The 21051-nt window shown below is 43.0% G+C and overlaps 2 protein-coding genes across 3 annotated transcripts in view; one reads left to right on the forward strand and one right to left on the reverse strand.

The window, feature by feature from the left end:
• Positions 1 to 21051, reverse strand: part of LOC148041726 (Chlorophyll A-B binding family protein) — a 118005-nt gene that overhangs the window by 32554 nt on the left and 64400 nt on the right. The window contains exon 4 of one of the 2 annotated variants that reach the window (XM_087681742.1): positions 19436 to 19582. The exons of the other annotated variant lie outside the window; for it this stretch is intronic. Within the exon in view, the coding sequence (XP_087537868.1) occupies positions 19436 to 19582 (147 nt within the window). The remainder of the gene's footprint in view (positions 1 to 19435; positions 19583 to 21051) is intronic. 2 annotated transcript variants of the gene reach the window in all.
• Positions 5449 to 6381, forward strand: LOC148041728 (uncharacterized). Its single transcript, XM_087685975.1, has one exon. It carries the CDS (start codon positions 5449 to 5451, stop codon positions 6379 to 6381), a length of 933 nt encoding a protein of 310 aa, XP_087542101.1.

Below are 21051 nucleotides of genomic sequence, written 5' to 3' on the forward strand. Positions count from 1 at the left end.
GTTTGTTGAAAATGGCAAGTGTAGGGACACTCGTCACTTTCAAAATGACAAAAGTCCTATTCTAGATGCCACATGTCAATTTTCTAAACACAGAAGCTTCTAAATCTCTAAAAATCTGTCAAATGGTTAAGAATTTGAGATAGCTGCTAAAGTCATAATTGTTTCTTGCAAAATTTTGAAGCCTTTGATATGAACTGAATTTCCATTTGAGTACCTTCCAAAAATAATAACCCCCTAAATTTTAGAAGTTGCCAAATTTGGATTTTGGAGAGCTTAATTATATAGGACCTAGGTTCACCAATTCATGGTTTGTTTCTTTGATCTTTAATGAGCATCTAGTTTCACTTTTTGAAACCACTCATTCTATGGGCTTCCAACCTTAGTCATCTGGACTTTCTAGCCAATCTAATTCCTAAACTAAACATTTAATTTCTCTCGGATATCTCATTGATGATGAAGCAAGTATAACTACAAGGCATTCGAGCCATTGGCCACCCTTGAATAAAAAGATAAACATTTGAAAATATTTTGAAACACTCAAAATAATACAAATTGCTTTTCAAGTTCTATAAGCATCAAATTGGTCATAGACTAATAAATCTTGATAAGAGATTGTAGTTAATATACAAAAGGTTGGTTACATTCCCTCCCTCTTGAAATCCATCTTGTCCTCAAGACGTTGCTTGAAATACTCCTAATCATACAGCTTCTTCATAAGCTACAAGCAATTCTGGATAGCCTTTAAAATACTCTTTTGGCATCCATTTAGAATCTAAATGTAAGTAATTTTTAAATTTCAAAAGAAACTTTCTAAAAATGTTCATTTTCATTTCTTGATCATATAAAAAATTATTTGCTTTGATTGAAGTACCTCTTCTTATTGATCTACTTCAAGTGGATCCTCTATTACAAGTTCCAATAGTGAAGGCCTTTCATAAGGTTTCAAGAGATAAATATGAAAAGCATTAAAAAGTCAGGTCCCCGAGCTCCCTACCTATTGCGTCACGACCGCTGCCCCCACCTATACCATTGCTCCACGTCCCCGTCTAATCTTGGCCGCATCCTAATGCCTGCGCCTGGCCTACCTGTCCCTGCCTGCCCCGCCTGCCTCGCCTCCTACGCCTATCCCGCTCGCTTCCGTTCCGCCCTCTCCACCCCTTGCCGCCCACCCCCGCCCCGCCTCTTCCCTTATCTATCCCCCCCCCCCCCCTCCGACCAGGCAAGGCTTTGCTATCCACCCCTGCTCTGCCCCCCCCCCTGCATTGCCCCCTGCCTCCTCCACCTTCAAGCCCGCCGGCCTCGACATGCAAACCCACCACCTGCACAAAAAACAGCAATCCCCCCCTCCTCACCATCGATCCCCCCACCCTCCAATTACTCCCTTCCTCTGTAGCAACTTCCCCCTCCGGTAGCACAACAACATGATAGGTAGGATCTCAACAGGCACGCGCAATGGAAACCTCTGGTCAAACACCAATGCATTCTGCGAGTGCCCCCTAGTGGAACACCTTGTGCATCGTCCTCTCTAAGGAATAGCTCTTAGCCATCCCGGCCACAGAGCTGGAGCTTAAAGAAACAATGATATTTGGTCAGGTAGTTGCACACTCCCCATCCAGGGCCCAGCTTCGGGATTGGCTTCACTCCACGCTGCGCATTGGCATAGCGCAAATCGTGGAGGTGGTCTTAATATGTCAAGGGATCTTCATGGTACGACTCACCTCAGCAAACCCAACTCGTGAGCTACTGGCAAGTTCACCCTATGATTCCACGAAGGGGGCCATCTACATGGTTCCTTGGTACAGTGGTTTCACAGTGGAGGCATTTGCAATCCACAACAATTTCCTTAGACCCCCCGTCACCCTACTCTTCCTCGGACTGGTGATAGAGTATCACCAGTTAATAGAAGACTTTGGACGACTCTTCAACATTGTCCTTCCCTCCTCTTTCATGGACGCAATGACAACCGCAGGAGTCCCCAAGGTACAGGTGGCTATGAAGGAGACAAAGAATATACCACAGTTTCTATAGATCAAGGCAAGCAGTCACTCTTTCAGTTAATAGCTTATTGTGACTGGGCAGTATAGCTTGTCCAAAGACTAACTTTGACATAAGTGACAAGTCAATAATGGATCATGGATATGTAACGTATTATTCTCAATTGACTCTATTATCACTCAAGCTCAATTAGCCACTCTTTGTTTAAGAGAGAGTTCCATAGAGGTTTAGAACCTCTTTTCCTAGTCAAAACTATTAAAAATCCCTATATACAAAAACCCGCGTTTCTTATTTTATCCCCTCTTGAAAGAAAATTACAAAACGTGTTTCTGACGTTTCGTTTCTAAACGTTTCTGACATTTCTGGCTGCTATGGATACAAGCGGCTAGGCGGAGTCTTGCTGGAGCAGTTGGATAAGTTCTATGTGGGAGAGTGGGGATGCTCTCACGTAGGCTAGATAGAACATATGGCTGGCACCACTTTCTCCGATCACTACCCGATTCTCCTAACACTTGATACCCCAGCATCTTCCCTAGACACACGATCTTGTCGGATCCTTGACTCGATCTACACAAGGGAGGAGGTGAAGAGTCAAATTGAGCAGATTTGGACTAGGGAGTGGGGTAGCAGGGACCGGATCGCAAAGGAGGTTGCAGAGGTCCTAGCCGAGTTGAGCAGTATCTGCCAAGAGGCAGCCCTACAAGCCAGGTAACAGAGCTGGGAGGAGGAGAGAGCACTCCGGCATGACCTAGCAGCCACATAGAGATTACTACAGGAGGCACCAGGGGATCCCATACTCCACACACAGGAGATGCGCGCACGAGCACCAATCGCCAGCCTAGAGGACAAGTGATCGGAGTTCTCATTCCGCAACTCAGCAGCCTTCTGGGCATGGAAGGGAGACACGATGTGCAAGGAGTTTTTCCAAACACATCAACCCTGCACCTTAGCAGAGCAGATACACAACCTTCAAGATCAGTATGGGAGGATCCGCTCTAGCCCAGACGAGGTGATGGAAATTGCCACCGAGTACTACAGACGCCTTTTCCAGCAGGAGACAGACTCAACCAGAGGACAATAGCTTCAATATGGCCCAAGCAAATAATCTTTTCTAAAAAACCTTCACTCTCTTTTCCGTTCACATAAAATTTGTATTTTCGGAGTTCTTGAAACACTATTTTCAAGTGTTGCTTATGCTCTTCTTCCTTCATATTTTGAATGAATCAAAATATCATCAAAGGAAGTACATATAAACTTCCAACATGCTCTAAAGATTCTTAGCACCATTCTATCAAAGGTTGCAAATGCATTGGTGAGACAAAGTGGTAGCCCAAGAAACTCATATAAATCAAAGATTGTCTTGAATATTATTTTATAAATACCTTCAAGAGCAATCCTTATCTAATGGTAACCACTCTTCAAGTCAATCCAACTAAATATGTTGGATCTATCTAGCCTATCCAAGATATCATCAATTCTTAGTATGGGAAACATGTTCTGTATTGTAATTTTATTGAGAATCTTGAAGTCCACACATATGCACCAAGACCCATGTTTCTTCTGCACTAAGAGGGCTAGAGAGTAAAAAGGTCAAGAAATGGGTCTAATTGGACCCTTCTCCAAGAGCTTGTTCACTTGCTTCATAATCTCTTCTTCTTGTGTTGGGCTCACACAATAAGGTGGCCTATTTGGAGGTGAGCTCCTAGAAATGAGGCCAATGTGATTATCTTCTAGTCTCTCCTATGGTAACTCATTAGATCAAGTGTCTGCAAAAACAAACTTCACCGTCCTTTAAGAATAGATTCGCTCCTTCTTCATATCTGAGATGAGATATCTGAGATGGACTTTTCAACTCCGAAGTCTTTATTAGGATCTTTGACAAAAATCATTGGAATAATGAGGAGGATATGATCAACACACAAACTTTCTTTGTGTGAAACAAAAGACATCAAGAAGATGGTGAATAAATAAATAATTAGGAATATGATTAATAAATAGTCATAAATACATGTTAACATGAATAGATTTGTCTATCCATAATCATGATATAATATAAGGAAGCATGAATCATATAAAAAATTAGGCATGAATCAAATAAAAATGAGTGAAAAGAATACATTTGAGGAAAATTATGGACCTGTTCTAGATTGTAAATCGTATAAAATTTAATAAAGCTGATGTGACAATCAGCTCTAGAACTTCCAAAAACATTAAAACAACTCTTGAATTACTATCTAGTATATTCTACTAATTTGGCAATATGTTAGCTTCTTTTTGGATGGCAAAGATAGTGTACCTCTAATTCGCTTTGGCTCTTGTTGATCTAATTTCTTTTGGTCAAACACCTTAGACTTCTTCTTTTGTGGTTCTTCTTTGGAGCACTTACCAAGCATCCATGGCATATGTAGTCCTTCAACTTCCAAGGTCGCATCTTGGGCTGCTTCCAAAGTATCAAGCTTTGTCATCTATCTTTGGATGTAACCCATGGATAAACTTTCTTGTCTCCATATTGGAAGGAGCTTCATTAAAAGATGTGAATTTAAGAAAAATAGCTGCAAACCTATTGATATATGTTTCTACATTTTCTCCTTGACCTTACTTTAACTCATCCCATTCCTTGCACATCAGCTTCAAAGACGAAGGTAGAAACTCCTTATATTCCTTCCAAGACTTGGGTTCCTTTCCTTCTTGAATAACTTTTCACCATCAATTTAAAACAAAATCCTTTAGACACATTTTAACTATTCTAATCTTTGATTTTTATGCATAAACTTCACCATCAAAAGTAGTATCAAATTGTCTAGTAAAAAAAACAGCTTTTTGAAAATTTCTTTAACTATAGAAAACATTAATCTTCATGCTCTTCCATCTAGGCTTGAAGCCTCTTTTAGCATCGTCTCTTGTTGTGCTAAAAGCATCTTTGGAGATTCAACTACCATGGAAATAGCCGGTTCTTTGATCTTCTCCTTGCTTTTCTCCACGAAGGCTTGCTTTTCTCTACAAAGGGATTTTTGGAACAAGAGGAGATAGATGGCTTGTGTATGATGCAACTTTGAAGCCACAACTTAGTAGATTCTCAAATGATAGTTGATATGTTTCCCTTCATAGACTTTGCTACATCAATAACATTGATATCTTTCATGTTGAAGTAGGCCTTTGCAACCATAATACCATTGATCTCAAGAGTCTTCAAGGTAAGGAAATCTTTAAAGACATTTGCTTCAACCCGTACTTTGTCCCGCACCCTATCAAAACATCTGCCATTCTCATCTCCCAGTCCCTATCTCTCACTCTTGCTCTTTCAACTTTACCCCAACCCTCCAGCCTCTTGAGTCTCCCTCCCTTTCAACTTTCAAGACTCAAGTTTCAAGAGTCAAGACTCAAGCATCTCTCTCTCTCTCTCTCTCTCTCTCTCTCTCTCTCTCTCGGGCCTATTTATTCGTCATCGGCACCATGACTCATGAGAACCACAAGGCCTTCAATTTACATGCGATCCATGTGGAGAGGGACACAAAGAAGTCCAACTCCCACCATTGGACATGTAAGTATTGCGGGAAGCGCTATACAAGTGGTGCAACTTGGCTTCTCCAACATCTTTCCAAGACAGGGGGGCAAGTTGCTCCATGCAAGAAGATCCCTCAGAACATTGCGGAGGAGATTCTCGCCAAGATGAGAGGGGGATCCACAAGAGGAGGAGGAAGTGGCTTATCAGCACCAACTCCTATGCCTACTAACAAGGAAGCATCCAATGTGGGCGTACCTTCAACCGATGTGGGAGAGGCCTCTACCATTGGTGGTGGGGGCTCCACATCCGCATCCGGCTCCGGTAAAAGACAAAGAGTGGAGGCTCATGCAGTGCCGAAGAGACAATCGTCTCTCTCTCAAGCTCCAGGTCATGTGTGTGGATTAGTTGCCTTTCTTAAAGAAAGGCAACGACTTGCGAACATTGAAATTGCACGCACAGTGATTGAGTGCAATCTTACATTCAATGTCCTAAAGCAAGAGCAATGGAAGAAGATGGTAAAAGCCATTGTTAATGTGGGTCCATGTGAAGGATGGACCGGTGTCACATACAACGACATGAGGACAAGAAAGATTGATGAAGAGAAGGAGAGGATTGATAGAGCTCTTGATCCTATTCAGGCCGCATGGATAAAATATGGTTGCTCCATTCTCACCGACGGATGGAGCGATCGTAAGAAACGGGGCATCATCAACATACTCGTCTCATGTCCGCTCAGCACTTACTTTTTGAGGGCCCTAGATACCGACAAGAGGGGGAGAAAAACGGCAAGCGCATTCATCTACTGCCACATTCGACAAGCTATCATTGAGGTATACATTGCAATTTGTATTTTAAATTTGTTTCACTTTCTTCCATTATGATAATATCATGATTCATAATTGAAATTTGATTTATATATAACTTGTAATTTGTAAATTGTGTTTGTAGGTGGGCCCCTCAAATGTGGTGCAAGTTGTTACTGACAATGCATCGAATTGTCGGTGCATGGGCCATTTGCTTGAGGCCGAGTTCCCTACGATTGTGTGGACTCCATGTGCAAGTCATTGTTTGGACTTGCTCATGGAGGACATTGGGAAGCTCTAGTGGGTGAAGAGGGTGGTCCACAAAGCTACATCAAGAGAATTGCTAATGAGTGCTTTTCAATGCTGTGTGTGAGAGAGAGAGAGAAGCGATAATGGCGACCTGCCGTGACCCGTCTTCTGCAACGACCTGACCTCGTCTGTTGGCACTATCGGGCCTGCGTCTACATTATTTTGCCCCGCTTCTGCACGCAGGCAGAGTTAGACACACAGCACGAGAAAGAGAGTGAGCGAGCGCAGGAAAGAAGCGTCGTGTTACCTGCCTGCGGACGTGCCTCCCCTGCCCAACGGACGTGTGTACCTGCTCGTGCGCTGCCTGAGCCCCTTCATCAGAACAGTGCAGGGTCCGTTCTACCATGTTCGTGACCTGCCATTGCCTACTCGTGAACAGCTGGCCTTCCTGGGGAGCCCTACTCTGCGATTGACACAGAGAGAGAGAGAGAGGAGCCGCCGTATCAGAGAACTGTCAGGATCTGGGAGCGCGTGACTGTGGCCCTGCACAGGACAGCAGGCAGACTGTGGCAGCAGAGAGAGAGAGAGCGCCCTGCAAATAGTTTCAGATCTCTGGTTAAAGGGGTGATACAACATGGCTGATCTGGACATGGCCTTTATTGACCAAACGGTGGCAGCCCTTGGTCTGGATTCTGAAACAGAGGAACCAGAGGATATGGTTCCTTGCACAAAGGAGATGCCATCTGGTCCTGACTTCCAGCCTGCGGGCAAATGCACCAAGCATACTTCGGAAGTTACAATGGATCATCAGGAACGTTCTTATGCTCAAGTTGCTTCTGATTCTGTGGATTCTCAGGATGTTGACTGGGAGCATTTGTTGGAGTTTGCCAACACTCTGCTTGGTGATTATGTTCAACATAATCATGAAGCGTTCTCTGACTCGGGAGCTGAAGGCATTCTGGAAGCCACTCTGGATCCTAAAAATGTTTTGCCCTCAGTCTCAGTGTTTTATGATCGTGTTGTTATACTCTTCTTCACTGGTAGAATCCCAGTGCTATCCTATATTCGCCAGTGGCTGCAAAGTCTCCTATAAGGGGAGTGTGTTGAAGAGATTCTTGTTGGGCCCCGAGGCCTTTATGAGGTGCTGTTGAAATCCGAGAAGCATCGTGCTAATCTGCTGACTAAACTGCCAGTGTTCTTTGATCGCCGTTTGGTCCATGTTGTGCCATGGCGCCCAATGGCGGATTTTCAGTGCTTGCTTCAACGCAAATGCCCGGTGTGGGTTGAAGTGGAAAACTGTCTGGCAGTCTATTGGCCACTGTTAAAGGATGCCATGGCCGTTGTGGGCACTGTTTTGGTTCCGCCGAGCCTAAGGGCCACGAATCGTCACCGTTTATGCATGCTATGGGACAGGATCGGAAAAGGCCTGCTTGGTTACGTCTTAATTGTTCTGGCATGCATCCTTTGCACTTTCGTTTGAAATGGGGTAACTTTGCAAGGCATTGTTTTTCGTGTGGAAAATTGGGGCATTTTATGGCCGAGTGTCCAGCAAAGCAACCGACTTCAGATGCTCAACATGTTTTGCCTCCCATGGAAGATATGGTGCTTGATGCTCGGTCGCAGGATGCGACCCAACCACCTAAAATTTTGGATAAAGGCAAGCAACATGTTTTGGGTTTGGATTCCCCTGACAATGACTGGGTAGATGTTCGTGCCAAAAATGGCAAAAGGTTTGATGCTCGCATGGCAGATACTGTGCCTAATGCTTCACAAGATTCCGTGCGTACTTATATGCGCAAGAAAGACATGTTGTCTTCAGAGCACACTACTCATGCTATGGTTTCTTCTGCACCTCGCAATCAGCCCGCTAGGAAAGTATATACGGATGGTCCGAAGGGCCAACCTGCTAAGTTGGTTTTTGATGCTAAAGGCAATGCGATTACCCCATGGGATCGTTGTTATCCCCGTTCCATCCCAAGGCAGTGGATACACTGTCTACTTCTAAATCTGCCCGTCCAAACTCTTTTGCCGTGTTAGCTGATTTTTTGGATGAGGGAGTCCTTGGCATTTTAGCAGAAAAGGTTAAATCGAGGCAAGCTTTGCCTCGTTCCTGATTTTCTTTTTGAATACACATGAAGATACCCACATGGAATGTGCAAGGCATTTGTTCTCGCAATAAGCAACATGCCATGTGGAGTTTATTGCATGAGAATCAGTGGGATGTATTGTGTGCTGTTGAGCACAAGAGTCACGAGGAAGCAGGAAAAGTTGTGGATTGTCATGGGTTTCGCTTGTTTTATACAGGGACACATGCCATGCATTATTCTGGTGTGCTTATGATTGTACATGAGAAATATCAGCCTGTTCTTATTAAAAATGATCTACATGGTCGTTTTGTGGTGATTGAAGTTTTATTTGAAGGAGAGATCTTATGGTTACTTGGGCTCTATGCTCCAAATGATCCTTTATCCCACCAGGATCTTTGGAATACTTTGCAGACCTCCTTGTCACTTGGCAGACGTGGTTTTTTTATGGGGGATTTTAATATGTGTGTTGATTCTTCGCAGTCCACATCAGAGCATTCGGTGATGGACGCTCCGGAAAGCCGTGTGTGGAATGCGTTTGCTCGTGCTGTACTTAAGCAAGATCTCTAGTCATGGCTACACCCTTCTTCTACAGGGTTTACTTTTCATTCTACGCAGTATACGGCTACGTGGTCGCGGTTGGACCGCATGTACATTATGCAGGATGATGCTTTTCTTCCTGAGATGCTGGAAATGAAAGTGTTGCAGCAATATGCCTTGTCGGACCATTTTCCTCTACAACTTGAGATGCTTGTACAACCCATTGCACCTTTTAAGCAATTTCTAGATAGACTCCCTTTGCGCTTCAACTCGTCTTATTTGAAGCATTCAATCTTTCAAGGTTATATGCAGCAACTGATTGACAGATTTTTGTTGGACTTCTCTTCAGAGGGCAATGCTTCTTTTGAACGATTGCTCTTTAATGTGCAACGGGTTGTTCGGCAGTATGGGATTCATCATGCCTCTCTTTGTTAGCGGCATCGACAAGCAGTGGAGGAATTACTGGCTTTGGCTCGTTCTCTACTATTTGAGACTCCAGATGATGTATTTCTGCTGTCATTGGCTACGCGTTTGGCTGATCTTATTAAAGAGTTTCAGTTGAAATCTTATCAGCAGGCCAAATTGCAAAATCTGACGGAGAATTTACAAGATAGTGCTTGTCAGACTCATAAGTTCTTTCGAGCTCTCCATGCCTCTCCTGCTCGAGAGAATATGACTAGACTCCAGGATGCAGAAGGTCAAATGGTCATTCATCCGCAGACTATTGTGAATATGTATAGGAATTATTTTCTAGACCTTCTTGGTTCTGCTCCTCCAACTTCAAACCAAATTACTCATGCCCGCTCAGTTTTCTATGATTTGGTCCGCAATCAGGTTCCACATGACATGTAAACTACTTTGGAGACAGATATTCGTGAGGCAGAGGTTATGGATGTTTTGTTACACTTACCCAAGGATAAAAGTCCCGGTTGGGATGGTCTCACCAATGAATTCTTTGAGGTTTTCGCTACCCAACTGGTAAAACCATTGACGGCTATGTTTCAGCAGGTTTGGGAAACGAGGTTCATGCCTTCCTTATGGAAAGAAGGATTTATTAAACTGCTTCCAAAAGTTCCTTCACCGTCTCTGTTGAAACATTGGCGACCAATTTCTTTGATGGGTTCTATGTATAAAATCTTTTCCAAAGTGATGGTGAATCGGCTCCATAAGCATCTTCCTACCGTTGTGCATCCTCTTCAATATGGTTTCATTAAGGGCCGAAACATTCTGCACATAGAAACAGGGAACGCCCGTTCAGGGACTTAGGAATAGATTAACGCGTTCCGGGAGATCCGAGCCCAGGAAACGCTGGCGGAATGTTCCAGCCAGTTCCCTGGCCGTTTCGTGTTTGGAACAGCCGTTCCAACAGCGGGGCATTAAATTTTTTTAAAAAATATTGATCGCGTCCTGTCTCGCCTCGCGCCAGTTGCCCTGACTCCCGTCTCTCGCCTACCTAACCTGCCTCCCGCCTCTCGTGCCTCTCTCGACTGCCTAGCCCGATTGCCCGACTGCCAGGGCTACCTCTCGCGACTCCCACCTCTCTCGCCTGCCTGGCGCCTCTCTCGCCTGCACATATGCATGATATATATCTCTAGATGAATCTAGGCTTAAGTGTTGAAACTTGACTCTCTCTCTCTCTTTTTTTTCATAAAAGGTAATTGTATTAATTAAGAAAAAAAGGTACAAGATTACATGATTACATGATTACAAGAGACACGAGGGCCCTAGGCCAACGTGTGGGAAATCCCTGTACTAATGCACTAAAAAGGGTTACACCAATCATGGCAACGACCCAGAGGCAATTGCCATATGCCAGGGAAGCAAATCCTCCCGAGGGAGCAAGTCGAAGTGCCGGATGAGATCTAGCTACCAATGCAAGAGCCCTTTAAGCCTGGCAATATGTCTCAGTACATTAGAGGCCGAATCAAAGAGAAAAGCATTGCGCGTGGTCCAAATGTGCCAGTATCCCCAGTATCTGAAAAAGTGAAATAAGATCTTCATATGTAACTGTGGCGGTGGGGGGTACTTTGGGCGCACAAAAACCCAATCGAAAGGAGTTAGTGAGGACTCCACCACTGCGTGCCAGATTTGCGACAAGAGTGACCAGATATTCTTGGCGAGCGGGCAAGAAAGAAAACAATGTCGGGCCGATTCCGCAGTAGTGGTATAGAAGAAACAATTGCCATTCGAGATTCGACGCTTGGAAAGGGCCGAGGCAAGAGGAAGACCACCAATCATTACCCGCCAAAGAAAGACCTTGCATTTGAAAGGTGCCTTATTCAGCCAGCCCTCCATCAGCGTTGCCTGCCACCATGACTGCGATTTCCGCAGTCCCCAAACAGTATTAGCTTTCACACCCAGCCATTGGTGATCTTGAATGAGAAGATGATACACCTGATTAGTAGAGGCCTTTTCCAGACTCAACCTGCCTGCAAAGACCCAGTCCTGCCAAGGACGATCCACAGCCAGGGCAGGAAAGAGTTGCCTACCCTGAAGCTCCGACAAAAGCTGTTCCCATAAACCACGGTATCCGCGCGGGATCTTGAAAAGTCTCCTAGCAGTACGAAACGATGTGAGGACATTGCGAGTGGCAAGGGTAGCATCCGCAATCGAAGTCACACCTAAACGGGCCATGCGGTTAAATCTCGGTCTAAGCTGATGTTTGTCTTCCCATGAAAGTAATCTCGATACTACCAACAATTCCAGCTGAAAGGAGTTAGTCTGCAAGCGGTCCCCCACCCAGTCCTGCCAAGGACGATCCACAGCCAGGGCAGGAAAGAGTTGCCTACCCTGAAGCTCCGACAAAAGCTGTTCCCATAAACCACGGTATCCGCGCGGGATCTTGAAAAGTCTCCTAGCAGTACGAAACGATGTGAGGACATTGCGAGTGGCAAGGGTAGCATCCGCAATCGAAGTCACACCTAAACGGGCCATGCGGTTAAATCTCGGTCTGAGCTGATGTTTGTCTTCCCATGAAAGTAATCTCGATACTACCAACAATTCCAGCTGAAAGGAGTTAGTCTGCAAGCGGTCCCCCACTGGATGCCAACGGGCCTTTTGGAGCACCACTTTCCAAGAGCCGACCAAGTGCAGTAATAGAGAGGAAGAGGGACTGGAAAATCGAGAGTCAGCATTAAGGACATGCCACCAGGAGGCCCGAAGTCATGTATTACCATGGCATAGCCCGCTGTCCTCAAGAAAATAACAGGCTATGATGGTCCACCGGTGATGATCCACACACATGGCACGAAAAAGAGACCAACGAAGAGCCAGCATATGAGTTTCTGCATCCAAAATAGCTCCATCACCCATGCATTTAGGGGTACATGTATGTGACCATGAAATCCACGAAATACCTACCTGCAATGAATCCTTCTTCCATAGCATGAAACGAATGGGATGAGTGAGAGCCTTCAAAGTAGTAGGCGTCCACGGCAGCAATGGCAGGAAATACGTTAGCATTGGTAGCATAATTGTCTGAGCCACTTTGAGGCGGACATGGAATGGCCACACTTGCGACTTCCAATACATAAACTTCGCCGCCAGTTTTTGTGAAATCCACTCGAGTAGGTCCTTTGGCCGTACATTCACCCCCAATGGGTATCCAAGATGCCTAACAATGAAGCCACGGAAAACCACCTAGCCCTGCCAGCCTAATGACTGTAAATCAGGCTCCGTGCAACTGAGAATGGCTGATTTAAAGGCATTGATGCGAAGACCAGAGGCCTGACCAAAGAGCATCCAAACATCTAATGCCTTTCGAATGTTGTCCCTATCCGCCCGCAAAATCATAAAGGTGTCATCAGCCAAAGATTGGCTAATGAAGTGCTGCCCCAAAGGAAGAGACAATCCTGCCAGCTGAGCAGAAGCCGCCATTGAGGATAACATTGAAAGGACCGGATGAGTCACAGGGCAAAGAAGAGAGGACTCAAAGGGCAACCCTGTCTGACCGAGCGTGCAAGGACAAATGGCTCTATAACCCCACCATTGAGCATAACTCTTGAAGAAGCCGCAGCACTAATGGTGTAGATCAATCGGGACATCCGAGTACCAAAACCCATAGCAGACATGAGATCTGCAATGAAAGACCAGTCCACATAGTCAAACGCCTTTTCCAAGTCCAATTGAATCAATACCACTTCCTGACTGGAGTGCCGCGCATAGTCAATAGCCATTTGCACATTTAAGATATTATGCAGAATGTCTCTCTCTCTCTCTCTCTCTCTCTCTCTCTCTCTCTCTCTCTCTCTCTCTCTCTCTCTCTCTCTCTCTCTCTCTCTCTCTCTCTCTCTCTCTCTCTCTCTATATATATATATATATATATATATATATATATATATGAATATATTATGCCGTTCCCTCCGTTCCCGTTCCCTAAGTTTGGGCGTTCCCCCCGTTCCGGGGGGTCCCGTTTCCGTTCTCGTTCCCCGTTAACTATGATTCTGCATAATATCTTAAATGTGCAACTGGCTATTGACTATGCAAGGCACTCTAATCAAAAGGTGGTACTGATTCAATTAGACCTGGAAAAGGCTTTTGATTATCTAGACTGGTCTTTCATTGCAGAACTCATGTCTACTATGGGCTTTAGTACTCGGATGTCTCGTCTGATCTACACCATTAGTGCTGCGGCTTCTTCGCGAGTTATGCTGAATGGTGGTGTTACCGAGCCATTTGTCCTTGCCCGCTCCGTGAGACAGGGTTACCCTTTGAGTCCTCTCTTTTTTGCCCTTGCGACTCATCCAGTTCTTTTGATGTTATCTCATATGGCAGCTTCTACTCAATTGGCTGGATTGTCTCTTTCTTTTGAACAGCACTTCATTAGTCAATCCTTGGTTGATGGCAGCTTTATGATTTTGCGTGCGGACAAGGATAATCTTCGCAAAGTATTAGATGTCTGGACTCTCTTTGGTCAGGCTTCTGATCTTCGTATCAATGCTTTGAAATCAGCCATTCTCAGTTGCACGGAGTCAGATTTGCAGTCACTGGACTGACAGGGAATGGTTGTTCCCCGTGGTTCCATTGTCAGGCATCTTGGGTACCCTTTGGGTGTTGATGTTCGGCCTAAGCAACTACTAGAGTGGATTTCACAGAAACTGGCACCTAAGTTTCTGTATTGGAAGTCACAGGCCTTGGCCCTTCCATGTTCACCTCAAAGTGGCTTAGACAATTATGTTGCCAATGCTCACATATTTCTTGCCATTGCTGCCTTGGACGACTACTACACTGAATGCTTTTACTCAGTATATTCGTTTCATGTTATGGAAGAAGGACTCCTTGCATGCAAGCATTTCATGGATTTCTTGCTCGCATACATGTACCCCCAAACGCATGGGTGGTGGGGCTATTTTAGATGCCGAAACTCATATGATGGCACTCCGTTGGTCTCTTTTTTCGTGCCATGTGCCTGGATCATCACCCGTGGGTCTTTATAGCTCGTTATTTTCTTGAGGATCACAGGCTTGTGCATGGTAATACCCAAATTCGGAGTTCTTGGTGGCATGTTCTTAATGCAGACTCTCGGTTTTCTAGTCCTTCATCATCTCTACTTGCTCATTTTGTATGTAACTGAAAACTGGTTCTCCAGAAGGCTCAGTGGCATCCAACGGAGGACCACTTAGCTACTAACTCTTTTCAACTGGAATTGTTGGCAACCTCGCGGTTACTTTTTTGGGAAGGCAAACATGAGCTCAGACCAAAATTTAACCGCATGGCACGTTTGGGCTTGACTTCAGTTTGCAGATGCCACCCTTGCCAGTCGCAATGTGTTGATATCGTTTTGTATAGACAGGAGGCTTTTCAGAATCCCTCGTGGATACCGGGATTTATGGGAACAGCTTTTGATGGTGCTCCAGAGTAGACAACTCTTTCCTGCCCTTGCTTCGGATCGTCCCTGGCAGGACTGAGACCTTGCAAGCTGGCTGAATTTAGAAAAGGCTTCAGCTAACCAGGTGTATCATCTTCTGATTAAAGATCATCAATGGCTAGTTACTAAAGCTAATATTGTATGGGGATTGCGTAAATCTCGGTCATGGTGGAAGGTAACCATGATGGAGGGCTGGTTGAACAAGACACCTTTCAAATGCAACGTCTTTCTTTGGAGGGTGATGATTGGTGGTCTTCCTCTTGCTTCGGCCCTTTCCAAGCGTCGAATCTCCAACGGCAATTATTTCTTTTGCATCACCAGTGTGGAATCGGCCCGTCATTGATTTATTGCTTGCCCTCTCGCTAAGAAAATCTGGTCACTCTTGTCAGCAATTTGGCGAGCGGTGGTCGGTTTCTTGCTAAGCCCTTTTGATTGGGTTTTGTGCAGCCCAAATACCCCACACCGGCACAACCACATATGAAGATCTTGTTTCACCTTCTTAGATACTGGGGCTATTGGCGCAATTGGACCATTCGGAATGCTTTTCTTTTTTATTCGGCCTCTAATGTTCAGGGACATATTGCTAGGCTTAAAGGTCTCTTGCATTGGCAGATAGATCTCATTCGGCACTCTGACTTACTCCCTCAGGAGGACTTACTTCCCTGGCATATGGCAATTTCCTCTGCGTCTTTGCCATGACTTTTGTAACTCTTTTGTTGTTTAGTACTTTATAAATATAACATCCATTACGAAAAAGAGAGAGAGAGAGAGAGAGAGACATGGATTAGGAAAAAGAAAGGAAAGCAAGTACGAACTAATGAGGAAATGTAGGCCATCATCGAAGCAAAAAAGAAAGGCCGCAAGAAGCTCCAAGAAATTGATCTCCCTCTAGGAGAAAGAAAGAAAGGTCAAACCTAGGGAAGGATATTTGGAGTAGAAAAATGATATAAATGATGGGCAATGGTCTAAGGTTAAGAACAAATTCAAAGAGCTTGGACCCCACGAAAAAAGAGCCTAAAAGAGAAACAATCAGAGTGTATAGCACTGAGCTTTCAGACATTTACCCAATACTGGATCCAAGGCATATAGATATCAGCATCAGAAAAGCTTTGTTTGGATGTGTTTGGATTCAAGATAAGATCAGCTAATATGCAAAGACTAAGTGTTTAGAGCAATCAAGGGATTGGAAATGAGAGCTATTGTTGGTGTTTCTTTAACATAAACTGCTACGTCATGCCAGCAGGATTTGGAACCTTTCCTCTTACCCTCGAACAACCACAATTCTGATATGTGAGCAACTCATGACTGAGAAAGAGTATAATTACCCTCAATAACAAGAAGGGTGCACCCGTTGAGAATGAATCTTATAAAGAAGATGAAGACGACAATGACTATGTTGAAGAGGATGAAGAAGATTCAGACTTTTGAGTTAGAAGAGGACTTTGATGTGTCTTTTTGGTTTTAGAAGATCAAATGATGAGACATATGTGGGAAAAGTCCTGGAAGTTGAAGACCTGCCAATTAGCTTTGAAGAAATGGAAGAGCTTACGAAGGCCAAGCTTCAAACAGGTGAGAAAGAGTTTCTTATAGATAAAATGTTGAGAGAGGATTTATCGAATAAAGGGTAAAGGCGGAACAAAATCATGCCTAGTAAGTCTCATGACTTGATTGTCAATTCTAATAAACGAACAAGGGGTTGTAAGGTTGGGATTCTCATATTTTTTAAAGGAAATGCTAAGCCCCTTTGTCACAAGCTAAGGCCCTTGTCAAAAGAACAAGCACAAGTACCCAAGGAGAAAGATGATGTTCAAACTACTAAAGGCTGGATTTGGTTACCCTCTCTGAATGGATCAGCTCTATGTGGCCCATACTGAGAAGATACAAGGATGGAGTCTCTGTGAATTTCAAGACTTTATTTCTGCCACCCAAAGAGATCATTATCCCTTACCTTTAATTAGTCAAAACATAAATGAACTGGCAAGTTATAAAAGGTACTCTGTGCAATGGTTAGTCTGGTGACTTTCAACTCCCCATTGCTCCTGAAGATTTTAAAAAGACAACTTTTATCACACCATGGATGCTATACAGAGTTTTTTCATGTGATTATCTTATGGACCATCTTGGTTTCAAAGAAGAGTGAATTACCTTCACTTGACAGATTCATTTAAGTGTCTGATGAAGAATTTTGAATATATAGTTCTAGGGCCTTGCATTGCAAGAAATTGGAAATGGCTTTTAAAAGTCAAATGAATCAAGTGGCCAGTTGAATCCCAACAAATGCAAATTAGCTCGAGCAAGAGTCAAATTTCTTGGTCATATGGTTTTAGAAAATGGCATTAAGGCTGATCCTAAAAGGTAAAAGCTTTGACTCTTCTTCAGTCACCAGTCAACACAAAACAGCTTATGACAGTTATTTGAAAGGTTAAACAGTTATCGACATTTATTTCTTCTCAACTATTGTTTTCTTGGTAGTAGGCAATTAGACTGGACCCTTACAATGTGGACCCAGATTGTGAAGATGTCTTCTTAAAAGTAAAAAACGATTTGGGATGTCTTCTTAACAAGTTATATTCTCATGTCTCAACTTATAAACAGAGCAAAACTGTCAAGAAGACTGATTAAATGAGTAACAGAATTTTGAAACTTTTTAATTTCTTTTTCTGGTTGAAGAGCATACCAGGCCTAGTTTGACAAATTTGTTGCTTACAAAGAGAACCTTAAAATAGTCAAAATCACTATAGTGAAGATACAAGCTCCTGAACAACCTAACATAGACAATGAACTCGTTTTATATTTTTACAAATCATATTTAAGAATCCATAAGAAGCATCTGGAAGTTTTGTTTTATATGTATTACGATCTTGAAGACTATTCGTTTAAGAAGCAGGGTATAAAGTTGGAAATTGAAAGCAACTATATGCGTGGGTATGCCATGCTTGAGAAGGCTTTGCAAGTTACTTTCTTTATGCAGGTCCAAAGAATAAGGATAATGGGAGACACTCTGATTGTTTTGTAAACAGGTGCTAGGTATTTGGCAGATAAAGAACCCTAAATTGAAGTATATGAGTAACAGGATCAGAAGTCTTTTGAGTTTGAAGCTTGGAGTCTACAAAAGGGATTGCTCATCAACAAGTGGAAGGACACTTAGAGGTTCAAAACAAGTGTCCCAACACATATCACACTTCTAGATCTTTCAATAGTGAGGTGTAAACTGCCTAAAAGGAAAGAGCCAAATTTTGAGTCTTGTCAGATGAGATAAATCTTTGTTATTCAAAATTGACCTAGAAAAGGTCAATTGGAGGCTACTATTTTTTTAGGACCCCATTTTATAGGGATGCATTTGGGGTTTTAAGGACCCAAATAACAAGTAAAATAAAAACTCGTCTGGTATATTTTCAAAAAAAATAAGATTTGCAAATTTGGGATGTTTAACATAAGAAGACATGCAAATCAAACCAACCAACAAGACATACAATTTACAGTTAATGCCATCTTGTTGATTGTATTCAAACTGTACAGCCATAAGCACCCAATCAAGTCATAACTGTTGAAGTGTGCATTTCATTATTCTAACCAATGTGTAAGTCAATCATGACCTGCAACCATTTCATCTGTCCGCAGACCTATTACAAGTCTTTACCAAATGATACTACCAAAAAGAAAGTTACCAACCCGAGATAATGTGAAAAGCACCAATCTTAGGGAATATATTAACAATACAAATGTGATCATATCAAATGAGCTAGGGATTACTTCCCTTGAATAAAAATAAAGTTGCTAGCTTCCCTGCATTCAATATTCCAGCTTGTCTTAAATAAACATGGGTTGAGAAAAAGCAATCCACACAAAACATGAACAAGTTCCAGAATTTGCAGAAAACGAAAGTTTAGCCACTTGTTTTCATGTTCTCTTCAGCTTTTAATTTTGAAGACTTGAGAACATTGCCAAGTCTAGGTCTTTCCATGAAGAACACAATAGGTAGACAGTGATGCTCATAAAATCGCAGCCTTGACAACATTGCCAAGTCTATGCCTTTCCATGAAGAACACAATTAGTAGACGGTGATGCTCATAAAACTGCAGCCTTGAAAGATTCAAACATATAGAAAAACAATGTGTGTATAGTTAAAGTCTACATTGACCAAGTGGAAACTATCACCAGATTTCTATAGCCAATACATGTTATTATTAAAGTTTTGGAAGCCATCATAATGTTACAATGTATACAGACACATAATCGTCCTCAAATCAAAGTTAAGAGGTGGTGGACTGATACTTGCATTCAAGACCATGTTTGCATTGCACCCAAAAGTGCTCACTGCACCTACTTAACAACTGAAAGAAGAAGTGTTAAATCATTTCATTGATTGCAAAAAGCCCCGCAATAAACTCACTTGAAGTATTTGCTAAAGTTGGCTCCATCACTTCCAAGACCAAAAATGTCAAATCCATAGTCACCTGGGGTATCACCAGTCAAGTGTTTCGGATACTCAAAAGGAATAGGTCCCAACCATTTTGGCCTCTCTCTTCCATACCAAAGGCTGCACATTATATGAAGTGATATCTTAGTCAAACAGTTAGCCTTACAACTGTTGATTTTTCCTAACCTTAGTGACATACTAGTTTGGGAACAGTATGGACCTAAAGCCATTGCAAACCAAAAAAAGGGGTGTTCACTATTGAAGATAAAGTAGAAAAATAGTAAGCTAAGGACCTTTTAAATGGTTGGAGAGTTCACATTGGAGCTTCAAAATTTTCATTTGCCTTTTGGGGGGTGATCCATCCCCATAAAGAGAAGACCCTCAAAGTTCTAAGACTATGGAAGCTTGGTGATCCTTATTTCTCCATTGACACCCACTTTTAGCCCTCATTTACTACCTTTTTAAGCCTTAAGGTCTTTACTTCTATGTTTGGGCATTCAAATGTACATCTTTGTACCAAAAGTCTTAGTACAAGTTAAAACTTGTTTCTCTTCTATGTCTTACAAAATCTCTACCCTTCCCCCTCTTCCTTAGGTCTACTTTTCTTACTCCCATGGATCCTTCTTCACAACACACTTCATCTACAATCGAATTCTCCTTGTAGGTTTTCTTCTAAACTCTCCTCTCTCTCTCTCTCTCTCTCTCTCTCTCTCTCTCTGTGAAAGGGTAATTATATTAACTACCCGGGTCGAAAAGTACAAGAGTCACATATGAATCGGAAAATTTTGGCTTGCCAAACACCCAATCATAGGGACACAGAATAGGTCCCACCACGAGTTTAGCATTCCCTGGACACACAGTTTCAGATCTGAGCAGTTTTGCAGCAGGTTCTCCAGGCTGTCCACATGGATTCAGTCCATACAGCAGGTGTCAGGGAGCACAGGTGCCATGTGGCACAATCAGCCAGTCTGCTGCAGTCGGGCAGTGCAGTCAGACTGCTGCTGTCCAGTCGGCTGCATTTAATGCAGCCAACCTACATAATTTTTTGGCATTTATCTGGCCTATTTATTGGCCTTGATTTCAGCAGTCTTCAACAGTTTTTTTCACACATTTCAAGCTACAGACCATGGAGACTGCCCTGTATTTTTGAAACCTCACTTTAACATGTGGATTAATTATTAATTACATGGTTAAGTAAATGTTGCAAATGTGAGGTGTAACTGGGGTTAGAGTAAATTTATGACCAAAAAGTTGCTATAAGTTATGCCGCACAGGTACTTGGTGGTACCTGGTGCCAGTTGTTGGCCTAGGTCATTCATTTGGCCATAAGTGTCATTTGTTCGTGACACTAGGGAAGTGGCATTTAATGGTACCTAACGCCAATCTGATGGTCAAAGATGGCACAAAGACACTTGGAAATGGAAGTTGCCTAACGAATTTAATTATTGGCCGGTTATGAAATTTTTTAGGGTACCGAAATAATTATTAGATTAATTTTCAGTATTTAAAGACTAAACATTAATATTTAGTTATGGATAATGCTGGAAAAACCATTTGGAAAGGCTGCCACTTGTCAAAAATGCCCATGC

Source organism: Lygodium microphyllum, chromosome 1, assembly GCF_053477565.2.
Source record: "Lygodium microphyllum isolate KBCC chromosome 1, Lygodium_microphyllum_v1.1.10, whole genome shotgun sequence".
NCBI lineage: Eukaryota > Viridiplantae > Streptophyta > Polypodiopsida > Schizaeales > Lygodiaceae > Lygodium > Lygodium microphyllum.